Genomic DNA, 18,988 nt, shown 5'->3' with positions numbered 1-18,988 from the left:
ATGTTAAATACCTTACGTTACTGAATTCAGATCACAGGCATACCCTATTCAAACACAAAATATGCCCTTAAGGCAGGATTTGTAAGTGAAAAGAAATACTGGGAAAAGGTTTCCCCTTCTGCAGAGGAAATATTTGGGGTCATTAAGAATCAATAACTGGGGGAGGCAGTGGAAGACAGGAGTGCCTGGCGTGCTCTGGTCCATGGGTGACAAAGAGTCAGACACGACTAAACAATAATCAAGATGGCTTCAGGATTGCTCTCTTGTGTTATTTCAGATATATGGTTTATATACCTATGTATATGTGTGTTTTACCCTGTGAACTTAATGATCATTTATTTTTGAGACCTTAGAATTCTTATACTGTAATGAATTGATTTTAGAATGCTGTATTATTTTACTGTTGTTAGCCGCTCTGAGCCCGGCTTCGGCTGGGGAGGGCGGGATATAAATATAAATTATTATTATTATTATTATTATTATTATTATTATTATTATAACTAAATCTATGTGCTTACCCACCTTCAAACCTATTGCATTGCTCATGCAGACGGGGGGGGGCGGACACTTGTAGTCATTTCAAATCGCATTTTAATAAAATGCTACTGCGATATATATATATGCATGCATGCATGCTACGTAAACGATGCACAGAGCGGTCTAGAGACACACCAGAAAATAATGCATGATGCGAGATAAAACGAGCCCAAACCCCGCGAGCCCTGGAGAGGCCAGCGTGAGTTCGGAGGAATGTCCCTTACCCCGCCCGGTAACCAAGCCGGATGCCGGGTCCTCCGTGCCTCTGAGGTTTCTGGGAAATGTAGTTTTTCCATTCAAAGTCGTGGGCAAAGCGGATCCCGGCAATTGCAGGTAATGGGAGTGGGCGTGGAGCGGATGGGAAGTGCGATGGTGGTGGGAAGGGGCGAGCCAGGAGGGTCGGGAGAGGCAGCGGAGAGCTATAAGAAAAAAGGGCTGCTGGGGGAGGAAGGGAAAAGAGCAAAAAAGGGAGAGGGAACTTTCGCTTCCCAGTCTAGGTAGCTAAAATGGTTTGCAAGCGCATCCTTTTAATGGAAGCAATGAGGCTCAGCTTTTTTGAAAAGTGCAATCGATTATATGAATGTTTCCTAACATCACCGGCCCAAGACTTTGGGGGAACATGGAGTGGGGGGGGAAACCCAGCCATGTTAAGTTTACAACAAATGTAACTCCTGGCGTCCATTAAAGAATATTTTGGGGGCTTGTCGTGAGTTCGCCGCTTTTTCCTACGAATTTTGGGAGTTGTAGTTGTGCCAGGAAGTTAAGGGGGCGCCTATGTAGACCCCTGGCCATTGCTACGTTGCTATTTCCAGCATCCTTTGCAGGAAGCCACCGGGGTTGGACTAGAGTAGTGGCTGCTAAGAGCCCATAACGGACCAGGAAGTCTCTGGCTTCCTTACTCGCTGCTGCTCTCGCTCTGTTGCTTAAGTTTAGGCCAGAGGGAGTGCCGGATTTACGTATAAGCTAAGCAACCTATAGCTTAGGGCCCCACTCTCTTGCCCCCCCCAAAAAAAAAAATTAAAGAAAAAAAAACTGGATGTACATTTCCAAAATATAAGATAAAAAACAAATAAACGGAAACCTACATACAGCAACAGTGTTTTGTGTTGTGTAGGGACCTATTAGGTCCATAAATTACCATATAGCATATATTCAACACAAAAAACAGTGACAATTTGTTGTTGACATAGGACAGCTGGACATATAAAAGCCCCATTACCTTCAGTAGTGTAGGGCCTCATCAAACCTAAATCCAGCCCTGGCCAGAGGTTTTCAAACTTCTTGTGTCCACGGCTCTTTTGACCAACTACATTCTTTCTGTGTCACACCCTTTGGGGATCAGGAGCCCAGTTATGTCACCCCTTGCCTGCAGACCGGGCAGCCCCTCACCCTTTTTCAAACACCCTCTCTTGTGGAGGATTCTCTCAGCCTCCTCTCCTTTCCTCCTCTCCTCGGGAGTCCTCTGGGCAACCCCTGATCTCTGAGCTGCCCCCCCTCCACCCCAAAGAGAGGTGCCCCCCAAGGCACCATTTACCTGTGGAGCTTATAGCCAGGGCTGATGCTGGCTATAGGCTCCAGGGCTCCTGAGATCTCCTCCATGTGTAAGTGCATGCCTGGGGAATCATTGAATCTTGACTGTTATCGCATACTAATACTGCAGAATTCTGTTATGTTTTATCTGCACAATCAGAATAAATTTCAGGAACCAAAATGCTTTTCCTGTGCAGCCTGAACAGGAGCAGTGAACAACGTTATACTTAATTGTTGCAGCTTGTCTTCACTTATCCCACCCCACTGCCCTGCTCACAGTTGTTAATATTCTTATGTCATGAACAGTCCATGTCCCCATTAACAAAAAGAGGTCAGAATAGGCCAATATATATGTAGACTGCCCTGGATCAAGTGGCTTTTCTTCTTTTAAGTTCTTAACCTAGCTCAAGTTAGATCTCTGAAATAGCCATATGTTTAACTGAGAATCAATAACAGTCAGTCCATTTGAAAAACAAGACTTCAGAGCCATCTTGCCCCCAAATGGCAAGTAGACATTCCTTTTTGTTTCGTTTTGTCTTTTTTATGATTTTCAGTTTTAATACATTTCAATAATTTTACAGTCATTTTAACATTTCAAAACTCGTCTTCCTTCCTCCTCTTTCTGCGGTTCCTTAAATTTATTTTTTAATATTTTCTGCATATCCAAATTAACTTAATTTGCTCATTTATTCATCTACTTTAAATATATACTCTTATAAAACTGCAGGTTATTACAGTAATCCTGCCAATGCTCTTATCTGTTTACAGTAAATAATTGTAAATATTCAATAAACCATTTCCATTCTTTTATACTATACTACTGTATAACCTTGGTTTAAGGAGCCATTTGGTGCCTAGTTTATATACCTGAGTTTCTAACACTGGCTTGGGAATGATGTGTGTTGGGAGTTCAACAACAGCTGGAAGGCCACAGGTCGATTCCTGATCTACAGGAATGTAGATCTGGGGAAGATCTTCAGGTATTTGGAGTGAGGTGTGATCAATATGCTGATGACACCCAACTTCACCACTCCCTCTGAGTCAGGCATGGCAGACTACTAAGCATGTTCGTGGCAATGGGATGGACCCCATTTGCAGCATCAAGGCACCAGCTCACCAAGATTTCGCAGTAAGCATTTCCTGTATCCTAACCCGTCTCCCCATCTTTTCCAGCTTCACCACTATGGACGTATTTCACACCTCTGGAATCTGGTTTGCAGAGGTGCTTCAGACCAGCCTGCCTGGGCTGGAGGATTTTTGGCTTTGGATGACCTTCATGGGTGACCCAAAGAGCGTCATCATCATTTATTTCCCTCTCGCTTATTTCCTGCTCGACCGGAAGGTTGGCGTCAAAGTCCTTTGGCTGGGTTTGATCTCAGAATGGCTCAACTTAGTCTCTAAATGGTGAGAGGAGAAAGCAAAGGTCACAAAACAAACGTCCCAGGCTTTAATAACCATTGGGACTCGCTCTTGGTCTCAGGAAAAGGTTGGAGAAGCTGCCACCACGCAAGGCCAGTTGTCCATAGGTCTCAGCTGCTCCTGAAAGTGTGCCAGGCCTCAGGAAAAGTTAATGGCATAGTTGCCACCCCATCTTCTGATGTTAGTAGGCTAAAAGCATCCCTCAAAGCAGGGCCTCTTTCTGACACTGTCTCCTGGGCCTCTTTTCAAAACCGCCACTCTACTTAGTAGTGGGCAGCCGCCATTTTAATTTCCCACAATCCCCTGAAGCCATGTTATGTCCAGGGCATTGTGGGAAATCAAAACGGCAGCTGCAAATCAGTGCTCTAAAGTCACTTCACCTTAATTGGGGACTTTTGGTTCGTGATCAAGTGTTTTTGTTAATTTCGATTCCTTAACAAAGTTCAGTTCTCTCCGTTTTGAGGATGCTGATTAGGCCTTGGAGCTACAGTGGTACCTCGGGTTACAGATGCTTCAGTTTACAGACTCCACTCACCCAGAAATAGTACCTCGGGTTAAGAACTTTGCTTCAGGATGAGAACAGAAATCGTGCAGCAGTGGCATGGCATGGCAGCAGTGGGAGGCCCCATTAGCTAAAGTGGTTCTCAGGTTAAGAACAGTTTCAGGTTAAGAACGGACCTCCAGAACGAATTAAGTTCTTAACCAGAGGTACCACTGTACTTCGGCCAGAAGGGGATGGTGAGGTAAGACACCCACACCCTCCAGGTGGCCTGGCACACATTGCCAGCTTCTAACAACTGCCACTCCTTCCATGGCAATACAGTAGTACCTCAGGTTAAGTACTTAATTCGTTCCGGAGGTCCGTTCTTAACCTGAAACTGTTCTTAAACTGAAGCGCCACTTTAGTTAACGGGGCCTCCTGCTGCTGCTGTGCCACCGGAGCCCGATTTCTGTTCTTATCCTGAAGCAAAGATCTTAACCTGAAGCACTATTTCTGGGTTAGCAGAGTGTGTAACCTGAAGCGTATGTAACCTGAAGCGTATGTAACCAGAAGCGTATGTAACCCGAGGTACCACTGTACTGATTTAAATACCGTATTTTTTGCACCATAATACTCACTTTTTTCCTCCTAGAAAGTAAGGGGAAATGTGTGTGCGTGTTATGGAGGGAATGCCTATGGGTGGCGGGGGGGCGGGATATCTGCTGCAGTCGTGAGCAGAGGATCTATGGTTCCCCTTCCTTCCCTCCTCCGTGGCTCGCTTTGAAACAGCAAAGTGGGAGAAGAGCCGCTGAGTGGGGAGAAGAGAGGGACAGAGAGCCTGCTTCTTTAAAGGAGCAAAGCGGGAGAGGAGAGGAGCCGCTTACACGAGTGTAAGCGGCTCCTGTCCAGTTGGCTCCTTTAAAGCAAGCAGGCTCTCTGTCCCTCTCTCCTCCCCACTCAGCTCATTACATAGCAGCAAAGTTTTTCAGCTCGCTAAGCCAGGGATGAGCTGGGAGGAGGGAGAAAAGCAGAGCCTGCTTGCTTTAAAGGAGCAAAGTGGGAGAGGAAAGGAGCCTTCTCCCCTTATACCCCTCTTCTTCATTATTAGCAGCATCCTTCTCCACCCACCCCATGCGTGCTTCTTCTCCCCTTAAACCCCTCTTCTGCATTATTAGCAGCATCCTTCTCCACACACCCCACGCGTGCTCCTTGTCCCTTGAGTGCTTTTCCTTCCCTCCCCACTTAAAACGTGGTTACAAAGCACGGATCCACATGGATCCTCAGGATTTTTGCACTGGGTCACCCCAAATTCACCATCAGATCACATAGCATGTCCATGGCTACATCTTGCACCAAAAAAATCACACACCCACTGTTGCCTGGGGCCGCAGTGGTGCAAAAACGTGGTTACAAAGCATGGATCCACATGGATCCTCAGGATTTTTGCACTGGGCTACTCCAAACTCACCGTCAGATCACATGTCTGTGGCCACAGCATGAACCACAAAAATCATACATCCACTGTTTCGTTTAGAATATTTTTTTTTCTTGTTTTCCTCCTCTAAAAACTACGTGCGTGTTATGGTTGGGTGCGTGTTATAAAGCGAAAAATACGGTAAAGATTACCATGGTACCAGGGTTGGCAGTGCTTGTGCATGTACGTAAAGGGAGATAACATGCAGGAGTTGCTGCCTTCCATTTATTTGTTTAAATAAGCGACATCCCACTTTACAATTTTTAGGGATTTTCCATACTAATTACTAAAATGTTATATAGGTGTGTGTTTTAAAAGCTCACAATGGCCACATCAGCCAGCCTTCTGCAACCTAGGTTCCCACCAGATATTTTGGACTACAACACCCATCAGTCCCACTCAGTGTGACTGGAGGATGGTGAGGCTCATGGGAGCTGCAGTCTGAAACATCTGGAAGGCACAAGGTTGCTGTGGGCTGGAAAAGCAGCTGTTGACAGTAAGAGCAGCAAATAAAATGAAAAGTAAACTTAAAAGCTCCTGGAACTCGGAAAGCATTGAATCCACTTGTCCCTTGTTATCTCTTAATATTTTGTTCTCCCTCTCCGCAGGTTTTTGTTTGGTGAACGGCCTTTCTGGTGGATCTACGAGTCTGGGTTTTCAAAGAAGGAGGAAGTCACCCTCCGCCAGTTCCCTGCAAGCTGTGAAACTGGTCCAGGTCTGTCGCTCGAGAGAAGGTTCAAAACGCCAGTCAATCTGGGCTTTTGTGGTTGAAAAATGATTGGGGCCCTTAATTCCTTTCGTGTGGCGATCGGTTTTGAGAGACAGGCAAGCAGTCTGTCCCACCAACTTAATTCAATACATTACACTGGGGCAGCATCTTTTGATTTGTTCACCTGCTGTCTTGGGGACAAATGAAAAGTTGGATTAGATTCCTCTGCCTGCAATGCAGAAAGCATAGAAAGCCGGTGTGGTTTAGTGGTTAGAGTGTCAGTCTAGGACCTGGGAGACCAGAGTTCAAATCCCCACTCAGGCATGAAGTCAGTTAGCTCTTATCTCTCAGCATAGCCCACCTCACAGGGTTGTGAGGATTAAATAGGGATGGGGAAAGAACTGCCCAGCACACCTTTGTCCATAAGTAACCAGGCCGATGGTGATGGTTCAGCATCGTTGTGTACCTGTTGAGGCCCACGGTCCAACTGTGGCTCATTACTAATCCTTGGAGCTTCTTGGCTCTGTTATTCCTCGCTGTTGCTGCCTATTCACTCACCCTCTCCCAAGTGAGCAATGAGAGGAGCAAAAATGACCTCCCTGTGCCCATGTCCACTTTGGGCGATGGCACCGATTGGATGCCAGAAGGTGAGGTCAGCAAATGGGTGGCAACAAAATCAGTGGAGAAGAGGAGAAAGACCCACACAAGGAAGAATGGGGCAGTGAGAACAACTTGCCCAAAGACCCAAAAGAAACCTTGAAGCCACGCTACTAAGGACCCTCACACATTGCTTGTCTCAGTCATGTGGTAGTGATTCAGAAACTACAACTAACCCAAATTCCAGCTGCCAGATTGGTAACTGGGAGCGGCCACCGGGCCCATGTAACACCAGTTCTAAAAGATCTACATTGGCTCCCGGTAGGTTTCCGAGCACAATTCAAAGTGTTGGTGCTGACTTAATGGCCTAAATGGCCTCAGTCCTGCATACCTGAAGGAGTTTCTCCACCCCCGTTATTCAGCCCGGACACTGAGGGCCTCCTGGCAGTTCCCTCGCTGTGAGGAGTGAGGTTACAGGAAACCAGGCAGAGGGCCTTCTCAGTGGTGGCACCTGCCCTGTGGAACGCCTTCCCACCAGGTGTCAAGGAAATAAACAACTATCTGACTTTTGGAAGATATACAAAGGCAGCCCTATTTAGGGGAGTTTTTAATGTTTGCTGTTTCACTGTATTTGATGTTTTATTTTTGTTTTAAAAATTTATTTATTTGGTTTTTCAAATTAAATTTTTACAGAAATATATCAAACATAAATCATAAAAACAAGATTCCAAGGAATCTCCTGGACTTCCATCCTCCCCTTTGTGGGTCCTATTATTAATCATTTCCTCCCACATCTTTTATGATAATCCAAATTCTTTACTTCTTCCGTTATGTCCAGAATTCAGCCTTAAACTACAAGTGATATTCCAATCCTACTAATGATTTTAATTGCCTACAATGGTCTTTAAGATGAGTTATAAATTCCCCCCCCCCTTCCTTATTAAAAAATTGGTCTTCCTGATTTCTGACTCTTCCGGCCATTTTAGCCATTTCCACATGTTCCATCAGCCTCATGGTTTGAGGGTTTAATTTGTTGGAAGTCACCCAGAGTGGTGGGGAAACCCAGTCAGATGGGCGGCATATAAACAAACAAAATATAATAATAATAAATGGAACGGGTAACATAGGAAACTGCCTTATGTAATGACAGACATTGGTCCATCTAGGTAAGTATTGTCTACCCTGGGCAAGGAGAATCTGTGGCCTTCCCAATGTTATTCAACTGTCCAGCATCCCTGAATGTTGGACGTATTAGGTGGGGCTGATGGAAGTTGTAGTTCAGAAAACTCTTGAGGACCACAGGTTCCTGACATCTGGACTAGATGAGATCCAAAAGTCCTTCCAGCTCTAAAGTTATATGATATCCTTGGCATTAAATATCACACACCCACCTGGCAAAATGCTGGTACAGCTGTTTTGTGGCTCAGAGGCATGGGGCTTAGGACACATAGGGGCTAGTTGGGGTTCCACAAAATAAATTGCTTTGAAGGCCAGTTGCCTGCTAGCCTATTAGCTTTGCACATCCAAGCAGAAGGCAGGTTTGATTTCTTTCCAAAGCCTCCTTTCAGGCACAGAGTTATTAGCTGTGTAAACATTGGTGAATTCTTCTAGGCTCCTCAGACTCTGTTTATTGGAGCCACCTCAAGAAAAGTCTACTTATCGGCCTCTTTAGCTGGGAAATGTGGCTGAAATAGCGAATCAGTATGGCTTCTGTGGGGGTCTTTTTGGTTTTTGGTTTGCTTCCCTGACCATTGGCCATGCTGGCTAGGACTGATGGGAGGTAGAGCTCAACAACATCTGAAGGTCTCACAGAATTGTCATCCCTGATCTATAGATGTCGTAGTGGCATGCAAGCTCCACCCGCTTCCCCGTTTTGATTGAAGAGCAACTGTGTGAAACTGATTAGATTGATAATGAGTTTGCTCAGTCTGTGGGCTTCATGACCAGGCGAGCACTTGAACTCAGGACCCCATCCGTATTGTACATTTGAAGTAGGGTTGCCACCTTTGTTCTGCCAAAATACAGGACAGGGTGAGGGTGGGGTGTCTCTGCTTAGATGTCCACAGGTTCACCATCCCTGCTTTGGAAGAATGGCGAGATGAACATGCCACAACTCAAGAAGCCAAAAAAAGAGCTTAAACAAATAAATAAGAGGTTCTCAAAGGGAGTTTAGTTGGGCCCTGAATGAAGAAAGATTATGTCCTTGCGGTTCGAACAAAGTTGAGTTATTGGCACATTTACAAATAAGAAATAAAAATTCCATGCCCACTTGTTGGACAGGAATAGTTGGCCAGCTCTTTCTCTCTCGGCAAAATGAAATGTTGGCCTGCGGTGGAGAAGATTGAATGCCACATCTGTCAGGAAGATCAAACTCTTGACGTAGAACGGAGCTGCTTGTTTGTGTACTTGGCTAATAAACTTAGAGCTGCTGTGAGGGAGGCAAATAGTTGAGGCCTGACGGTTTCAAGAGGCAGCGCAAACTTTTGAGAAGCCAGCAGGCTGACTGTTCCAGGCTGGTTTTGTTTATTTTTTAATGTTTAAAAAAGGTTTCGGCAAAGGTTTCTGTGGACATCCCATGTTTGCTTTGCTCCATTGTGATGGCCAAGTGCTGCGTGGTTCTGAGGTATCTGTGGACCTTCAGGAATTCGCCTGAGACTTTTCTGAAATCGCCTGGGCTGGTGGTTTTCACTGGAACGCCTCCTGCTAATTCTCTGCTGGCGTTTGATTCGCCCCAGACCAGCTGCCAACAGAGCAAGGGGGAGAACCTCCACATAGACCACCAGGCCTGTATCCAGCCCTCCACCCCACCAAGGCCGTGCCTTGGGTTACAGAATTGGCAGGGACCAAAAGGTCGACTCGTCTGTGGTTCGTCTGTTGCAAAGCAGGGCAGTCTCCTAAGCATGCTGATTAAAAGAGAGAAAGAGAGAGGGGGGAAAAACCCTAATCCAATGCTTTTTTTCTGCAGGAAGCCCCTCTGGCCACTGCATGATCACAGGCACGGCTCTGTGGCCGGTGGTGACCGCACTGACCGCACGGATATCGCAGCACTCCAAAAGGTACGTCTCCGTATCTCAGCCACTCACATTCCCAGTCCTCCTTCCCTTTCCCCCTTCCCCTCTTACTTTACAATAGCATTGTATACCTTATTTATTTAGTAATTTATTACATTTGCATTTCGCTTTTCCTCCAAGGAGCTCATGGGTCTTTCCACTTCCCCTATTTTCTCCCCCTCACAGCAACCCTGCGAGGCAGGTTAGCCTAGGAGTGACTGGCGGTCCAGTGTTAGAAACTTAGATATACAGTGGTACCTCGGGTTACATACGCTTCAGGTTACATATGCTTCAGTTACAGACTCCGCTAACCCAGAAATAGTACCTCGGGTTAAGAACATAGCTTTAGGATGAGAACAGAAATTGTGTTCCGGCGGCAGCAGGAAGCCCCATTAGCTAAAGTGGTGCTTCAGGTTAAGAACGGACCTCCGGAACGAATTAAGTACTTAACCCGACGCTTCAGGTTACATATGCTTCAGTTACAGACTCCGCTAACCCAGAAATAGTACCTCGGGTTAAGAACATAGCTTTAGGATGAGAACAGAAATTGTGTTCCGGCAGCAGCAGGAAGCCCCATTAGCTAAAGTGGTGCTTCAGGTTAAGAACGGACCTCCGGAACGAATTAAGTACTTAACCCGAGGTATCACTGTATAAAGGACGTGGGTGGCGCTGTGGGTTAAACCACAGAGCCTAGGACTTGCCGATCGGAAGGTCGGCGGTTCGAATCCCTGCGACAGGGTGAGTTCCTGTTGCTGTCCCAGCTCCTGCCAACCTAGCAGTTCGAAAGTACGTCAAAGTGCAAGTAGATAAATAGGTACCACTCTGGCGGGAAGGTAAACTGTGTTTCCGTGCGCTGCTCCGGTTCACCAGAAGCGGCTTAGTCATGCTGGCCACATGACCCGGAAGCTGTACGCCGGCTCCCTCGGCCAATAAAGCGAGATAAGCGCCGCAACCCCAGAGTCGGCCACGACTGGACCTAATGGTCAGGGGTCCCTTTACCTTTACCACTGTATAAGCCAGGCGGCCAGATGGCTCCTTAAACCAAGGTTGCAGTCGCCAGAGCGGAATATCTAGTTGCCATTTGGGGGCACAAGACCGATCTAAAGTTTTGTTTTTCAAATGACAGACTGGCTGTGATTGAATCTCAGGTAAACATCTGGAGGTAGTTCAGATGACAACCTTGAGCTAGGTTAAGAGCTTTGAGAACTTAAAAGAAGAAAAGTCCCTTGATCCAGGGACAGTCCACATACCATATTGACCCAAACATAAGCCGCACCCAAATATAAGCCGCTCCCTTCTTTGCTCTCTCCCTTCTTGGGGGAGAGGACGGGGGAATATGCACAGGGCGGGCGCCGTTTTGTCGCGCTCCTAGTTCTGTTTGCCCTGCGCTCCTGGCTGCATACTGGATATTTTTTTTATGGTCGCGAATGGGGGGGAAAGTGTGGCTTATATTTGGGCCAATACAGTATATATTGGCCTTTTTTCAACCTCTCTTTCCTAATGGTGACACAGACCATTCATAAGGTAAGAATGTTCTTCACAACTGTGAGCAAGGCGGTGGGGTACGTGAAGACAAGCTACAGCAATTACCATATTTTTCCGTGTACAACACGCCCCCATGTATAAGACGCCCCCTATTTCGGGGGACTCAGACTTAAGAAAGTGGGGGGAGATTGCCTAGAGTTGTGGAGCTTTTTTTTGGGGGGGGGAGAGATTTTGCCGAAAATCACTCACCCGTCTTAACTGCACTATAGCGCACACACCATTAAACCGCCTATCAGCTGTTCCCGCGCGAGCAGAAGCGGCAACGACAGCAAATCCACACCAGCCGCCAATAGCACCACTGACAATCTCAGCCTAGCGGAATCAACCAATCCCACGTAACCAAAATGCACTGACCATGTATAAAGCCCCCTCCCATTTTTTAACGTTCGTTTTGAGGGGGGGGGAATCCTTGTCTAATACACTGAAAAATACAGTAACTATATAACATTGCTGCTGGTCAAGCATTTTGGAACCTGAAATTCATTCTGATTGTGCAAATAAAATGTAACGGATAGAAATCTGCAGGATGTGGATGAAAACTGTCCAGATCCAAGGATTCCCAGGCTTGCACCTCGAGATGGTGTTGTCAGGGGCCATCCTGGCATCTCCACTTGGTCGCAAGCGGCTGAAAGTCAGGCGCAAAATGCACCTGGCTCCTAGCTAATTTCGAACACTGGACTGACCCAAGGTCAGCCAGTGAGTGAGTTTCATGTCTCAGTGGGGAATATGATGCCGGACCTCCTCCTAATTTTATACAAATAAAAAATGGTCCCAAAGGGTTTATGTTCCTACATTTGTTTACATTATCCTTTATAAAATTGCATTTTAACCTGTATTTTACATTGGTTCTCCACCCTCCCCCATTATGTTTTTACTGTGATTTTATTGGTGTTAGCCACCCTGAGCCTGGCTCTGGCTGGGGAGGATGGGGTGTAAGTAAAAGTTACTTATTTATTTATTTTTATTTAATGTTGGTGCATAAAATCAAAACAGGTGCAGTGAATTTTTGAGCTGACATTGGGTGGGTCAGTCAGTGGCATATGCCAAGAGGTAGTCAACTTGGGCCCTCTAGATCAGGCATAGGCAAACTCAGCCCTCCAGATGTTTTGGGACTACAACTCCCTTCATCTCTAGCTAACAGGACCAGTGATCAGGGATGATGGGAATTGTAGTCTTAAAACATCTGGAGGGCCGAATTTGCCTATGCCTGCTCTAGATGTTGTTGGACTACAACTCCCATCGGCCCTAACCTTGAGCTTCCTGCAGGAAAATAAAGGTAAAGAATACATTTGAATAAAAATAAATAAAACCCCACTCTCCTCCCCCTTTTTTTTGCCTCTTACAGCTGGGTCGTGAAGGCTGGGCCCTTTACAGCTTATCTCGTCTTCCTGCTGGCTGTAGGCTTGTCTCGCATCTTCATCCTCGCTCATTTCCCCCACCAAGTCGTTGGCGGCATCTTGACAGGTGGGTACACTGTGGCGGCCGGCGGCCATCTCTGCTGCCTGTGCTTTGATATCCCAGCATCCTTTGCAGAAGGGCCTTGCTTTGTGTCTTCATGAGGACCGTTAACAGTGCTTTATGTCCAGTTTAGAGATGAACGTTCCCCCCGTAGCCAGGCTCAGAAACGAACCACAGAGGCTTGTGGGAAACAATCCTGAATGAGGGAAGAGGTGACCTTGGACAGCTCAGAATTTCTCCTCTGCCTCAGATCCAAAGATTTCCCAGTCGTGATCGCGAAAAGCTTTTTTCCTTCCCTCTTTAATCAGGCCGCTGAAATCAAAAACGCTCAAGGGGCAAACAGGGTTAGGCGTACATGTGCCAAAGGATCTGTGTGTAAACTCCAATTCTGGTACTGGGGAGGCGAGCAGGAACACAGAGGGACATAGGAGGATGGATGGCGGCTAACAGATTGAGGTTGAATCCTGACAAGACAAAAGTACTGTTTCCGGGGGACAGGGGGCAGGTGGGTATGGAGGATTCCCTGGTCCTGAATGGGGCAACTGTGCCCCGAAGGAGCAGGTGCACAGCCTGGGAGTCATTTTGGACTCACAGCTGTCCATAGAGGTGCAGGTCAGTTCTGTGTCCAGGGCAGCTGTCTTCCAGCTCCATCTGGTACGCAGGCTGAGACCCTACCTGCCCGCGGACTGTCTTGCCAAAGTAGTGCAAGAGTAGTGGTTATCTTCCGCTTGGACTACTGCAACGCGCCTCTATGTGGGGCTACCTTTGAAGGTGACCCGGAAACTACAACTAATCCAGAATGCGGCAGCTAGACTGGTGACTGGGAGCGGCCGCCAAGACCATATAACACCGGTCCTGAAAGACCTACATTGGCTCCCAATACGTTTCCGAGCACAATTCAAGTGTTGATGCTGACCTTTAAAGCCCTAAAACGTACCAGTATACCTGAAGGAGTGTCTCCACCCCCATCATTCAGCCTCAACACTGAGGTCCAGCTCTGAGGGCCTTCTGGCGGTTCCCTCATTGCGAGAAGTGAGGTTACAGGGAACCAGACAGAGGGCCTTCTCAGTAGTGGCACCCGCCCTGTGGAACACCCTCCCACTAGATGTCAAGGAAATAAACAACTATCTGACTTTTAGAAGACATCTGAAGGCAGCCCTGTTTATTTGATGAATTATTGTATTTTAATATTTTGCTGGAAGCCACCCAGAGTGGCTGGGGAAACCCAGCCAGATGGGTGGGGTATAAATAATATATTAGTAGTAGTAGTAGTAGTAGTAGTAGTAGTAGTAGTAGTATTTCCTCTTAATTCTTCACCTTCCTGAGCCACTCCTTTGCATCTGGCTACCGTCGGGGGTCCTCTGGGTTCTAGTGAAAGCCAAAGTAGATCCTAAAATCTGCCTACTCCTGGCTTAGATATGGAGGGCAATGAGAAGAACCCAGCCATAGAATTGGGGGCTCTATGTTGCATTTTCCCTTTAATCACTTCTCTCCTCTCCCCCCCCCCCCCCCGGTCTCTCACTGCCTGCCAGCGATCATCCTGGGCTGGCTGCTAGAATCCCACGTCCCGCTAGAGAGGAAACTCAGCTTCTTCATGTGGGCCTCGCTGTCTCTCTTGCTAAGCGGCATCGTGACCTATTGGGCGTTGGTTGCTCTCGGCGTAGATCTCAGCTGGTGAGTTCCTTCAGCCAGGGAGATGCGACACTGGGCTGCAGGGCCATCCACGTGGGCTCCTTTTTCCTCAGCGATGGCGGTTGCTGTTTTGTGCCTCCGACTCTACATTCCACACACCTCCTGCGCATGTTAACCTTTCATCTCATTGGCGTTATGCATGGAGGTGCAATCTGCCTAGCAAAAGGATGCCTGCATAGCTAGTGGCGGGTGGATTTTGGGGTCACGTAGTTGGTTTTCTAAACACCTCACACTGCTCCGTTTCTCCTGCCTCTTAGAAATACTTTTCCTCAAAACGTCCCAAAATATGGCTATAGTCTCCAAAATGTCAGCTTAGCTTGGCTTCTCAAAATGGAGATGAAGAAAAGCACAACACACCCTCTGATACCAAGTTTCCTGGCTTCAGAAATCTTAGGATATCTCTTAAGTTCTATCCCAGGTGCTGGTTCCCTTACATTAGTGTTACATCCCAAACCTGGTCCGCAACAAAGCTGTTTTTGGACTACAGTTCCCATCATCTCTGACCACTGGTCCTGCTAGCTAGGAATGATGGGAGTTGTAGTCCCCAAAACTGCAGAATCATAAAACAGAATTGTAGAGTGGTTCTTATCATTTTCAATTACATTTATATAGCGCCCTTTGCCCGAAGATTTCAGGGCGGTTCACAAGATAAAAAATATAGGATAAAAGCACAAAATAAAAGAGTTAAAGCAAAAAACAAAACAATAACCCCTGAAATATACTCGGAGTCGAGAGTGGATTTCATGCTCTTTATTGAGCTCATAGTGGAGGGAGGAATGGAAGTTCCCCCATGATGTCTGCTTTATATACATTATTTACACAATGGGCCCCACGTAATTTGCTAATTCCAGGATTCACCTGTAGGCCAATCAGGTTGCAGATTCACTTCCACCTGGAGCTGGATTGGGTGGCTCCTGTGGACCAATCAGATTGCTGCATTCTGAATCCTATTGTTCTAGGACCAATCAGACTGCTGCCTTTTGGATCCTATCCAACTCAGTACATAACAACCCCCCTTTCCTACAAACACATTTTAAAGAATATTAAGCTATTCTATGCACTATGCAAAGAAGTTCTTCTTTTTGCCTGCCCCGAATCTTCCAGCGTTCAGGTTCATTAGGTGGCCCAGATCTCCAGTATTATGAGAGAGGCAGAAAGTAAGTTACTGCATTTTTCGCTCTATAGGGCGCACCGGCCCATAGGGCGCACCTAGTTTTTGGGGGGGAAATAAAGGGGGGTGAATTAACTCCCGCCGGGCTCCCAAGGCTTGCGGATACCTTCCAGAAGCCTGCATTCGCTCCATAGGACGCACACACATTTCCCCTTCATTTTTGGAGGGGGAAAAGTGTGTCCTATAGAGCGAAAAATACGGTATTTTCCCTATCCACTTCTGGTATGCCCTGCATAATTTTATTCCCCTCTGCCTGCCTGACCTACTTGTTTCTCTTCCTTGCTCTACTCCCAGGTCCATCGGCCTTGCCACCAAGTGGTGCACGAACCCAGAGTGGATCCGTATGGAGACACGGCCCTTCTCGTCCCTGTGCCGTGACACGGCCACAGCCCTTGGCCTTGGCCTGGCCTTTCAGTCGTCGTACTACACCCAGCTCAAAGGCGAGAGGCCCAGCTGGTCCCAGAGGCTCTGTTGCACCGTGCTGTCCCTCGTGGTCCTGCGGCTGCTGAGCGACGTGGCCCAGCCGCAGAACGTGGCTCTTTGGTACGGGCTGAGTTTTGCGAAGTATGCCATCTTCCCATGGGTGGTGATCGCGCTGCTCCCCAAAGCGTTCCACGCTCTGACCTCCAGCACGGGTCCGCCCCACAGAGAGTAGCCGGCAGGGGAGACATAGGCAAGGAAGCCCACAGCAACCCTTTGCTTTACCCTCAGGGCTCTGTTCCTCTCAGCGTGAGGTAAGATTTTTCCATCAGAGGAGAGATTTCCTCCAGGAGTAAAACGAGTCTGTTCACTCAGGCTGACCTCGTCTATAAAACAGCCTTACCAAAAAACCCACGACCTCCCCTTGAATCCCTTTTTGCCAGGTAGAGAATCCCATTTTTAAAAACAAACCACTGCACACTTTTCTGCTGTTTAATGGGTGTTGAGGCATTTTAACACCCCCAAAGATTTGATGTGACTGCAACAGCCCTTTCTACTACATACCTATGGAAATAAGTTTCATGGACAACCGTAAGACATAAACATTGGGAGAATCGAACTCCCCGATTTCCCTCAAAGGGGAAACAGGCCACCTCATCACCCATTGCTTTCCACCTACCGTATTTTTCGCTCTATAAGACGCACCGGACCACAAGATGCACCTAGTTTTTGGAGGAGGAAAACAAGAAAAAAAATATTCTGAATCTCAGAAGCCAGAACAGCAAGAGGGATCGCTGCGCAGTGAAAGCAGCGATCCCTCTTGCTGTTCTGGCTTCTGGGATAGCTGAGCAGCCTGCATTTGCTCCGTAAGATGCACACACATTTCCCCTTACTTTTTAGGAGGGAAAAAGTGAGTCTTATACAGCAAAAAATACGGTAAGTCCCAGTTGCTTAGGAAGCACTGTAGTCGCAATATACTGGCACAGCCTTTAAGGCTGGCTAGCTAAGCCTTTGCCTCCCTTCAGTCGTTGTCGGCACATTACTTAGCCATCATGACTGTACGTGCATTAAGAAAATTAAAGAAACCCGCCAACTTGCTTGAACACAACGGATTAGCACCCCATCTTTCTGTTTTGCAAGCAACAGCCATGGTTTTAAAAGAGTGTCGGCAATCGCAAAAAGCCATACCTGCCTGGATTAGGGGGGACTGCCTTGGGATTTTGGGTCCAGCGCACCAAAAAAAGTGACTGGGTAGCATTGCCTAATGCAAGTGCGCAGAACCTGTGGTTCTCTTCCTGTTGCAGGACTACAACTCCCATCATCCATGACCATTGGTTGTGCTGGCTGGGGTTAAATCCAACGTAGGTTTCCCCATCCGTAGTCTTAAGATTTCCTTCCCTTTGTTTCTTCCAGTTTTTGCCAAAGCTTATCTATCTATCTATCATCTATCTATCTATCTATCTATCCAGTGATTTTTTTCCTGGGGGGACGCATACCCCTAAACATTTTGTGAATCTAAGTTTGGCCTCATTGAGGGGCAGTATTTCAATAGGAGTAGGAAAATGAGAGTACCCCTAGACATTTTTAAAAGAAAAAAAGCACTGTATCTATCTGTCCTGAATATTGGTATCATAATAAAGTTTGCATTCACAGCTTGTCATGTCATTTGCCAGCACATGCTTTTGAGACAGCAAGAAATGGAATCTGAAGGAGTTGCTAGACTTTTTTTTGTTTTTTAAAAGGAGCACAGGATATAGAAGTCTTTTATTAAAAATAAAGCTGCTGTTGCAAGTAAGCTTTCACAGCATTCAGACTGTGTTTTGCACTGCCTCCCTCCGCCTCTGGCGGTGAGAACTGTGGAAAAACAGACAGAGCTCACAGCCAAAGAAAACCAGTGGGGATTTATGGGAGTCCTGGGGCAAAATCTCACACGTGTACAAGTTTGGGGGAAGACTGGTGATAAACTAGCAGTGCATACGCCCTCCAAATGTGGATACTTCTATATAGACAAAATGGCATACGCAGGTGGAAGGTATTGGTAAGGCTAAGCCAGCTCAGTGGGCACAGAATACTGGATGACCGGAAAAAGGTGGTGGGAGAGAGAGGAAGAGGGGGAAGGAAAATGGAATGCGGGGTGGGGGGGAATCCATGAATGGTTCAAATCCTGAACTGCAGCACTCCCACCTTGCACTCTGTTGTTTCAGGTCCCATTTGTATTCCTGCTTTGTGAACGTTTTGATTTTTTTAAATTCCAGAAGAGTCATAAAGGTAAAGGGACCCCTGACCATTAGGTCCAGTCGCAGCCAACTCTGGGGTTGCGGCGCTCATCTTGCTTTATTGGCCAAGGGAGCCGGCGTACAACTTCCGGGTCATGTGGCCAGCATGACTAAGCCACTTCTGGCAAACCAGAGCAGCGCACAGAAACGTCGTTTACCTTCTCACCGGAGCGGTACCTATTTATCTACTTGCACTTTGAAGTGCTTTCGAATTGCTAGGTTGGCAGGGGCAGGGACCGAGCAACAGGAGCTCACCCCGTCGCGGGGATTCGAACCGCCGACCTTCTGATCGGCAAGTCCTAGGCTCTGTGGTTTAACCCACAGCGCCACCCGCGTCTCTCAAAAGAGGTATAGGTTGTCTCTTTTCTGGTATCCCTAGCAAATCACTATCTCGTTTTTGTCCCCATTGTTGCCTTTGGAAGGCAACCTTAACAAACTATGTTTCCCTGGATTCTTGGGGTATGTGTGTGTCTTGTGGCTTAAATGCACGTTTGTGTACACAAGTTGGCTTTTCTTGTTCTAGAAACGCCTCCTGCCTCAGAGGCGCGTGCAGTTTTTCTTTCTCTGCCAACAGCAGAACCAGGGACGATCCAGTGAAGCGAAATGGGTGGGATATTCAGGACAGACAT

The 18,988-nt window shown here is 47.1% G+C and overlaps 1 protein-coding gene across 2 annotated transcripts; it reads left to right on the top strand.

Moving 5' to 3' along the window:
• Window positions 1–688: 688 nt before the first annotated feature.
• G6PC3 (glucose-6-phosphatase catalytic subunit 3) lies at window positions 689–17,743 on the top strand (the record flags this gene model as incomplete). 2 transcript variants are annotated; one of them, XR_013978990.1, is made up of 8 exons in its annotated part: window positions 689–870; window positions 3,241–3,471; window positions 6,050–6,156; window positions 9,713–9,803; window positions 12,688–12,806; window positions 14,333–14,474; window positions 15,958–16,763; window positions 17,025–17,743. XR_013978990.1 is itself a non-coding variant. In XM_080979448.1 (7 exons), the coding sequence occupies 7 exons, from the start codon at window positions 689–691 to the stop codon at window positions 16,316–16,318; spliced, it is 1,233 nt and encodes a 410-aa protein (XP_080835574.1). In that variant the 3' UTR covers window positions 16,319–17,743. The 2 variants fall into 2 exon arrangements, 1 of the variants encoding a protein (XP_080835574.1); XM_080979448.1 differs by having other exon boundaries at window positions 15,958–17,743.
• Window positions 17,744–18,988: the final 1,245 nt, after the last annotated feature.

This window comes from Podarcis pityusensis, assembly GCF_964106645.2.
Source record: "Podarcis pityusensis genome assembly, chromosome: 13".
Taxonomy (NCBI): domain Eukaryota; kingdom Metazoa; phylum Chordata; class Lepidosauria; order Squamata; family Lacertidae; genus Podarcis; species Podarcis pityusensis.
The sequence above is the reverse complement of the archived record's forward strand: the minus strand, read 5'-3'. Positions and strand labels throughout refer to the sequence as shown.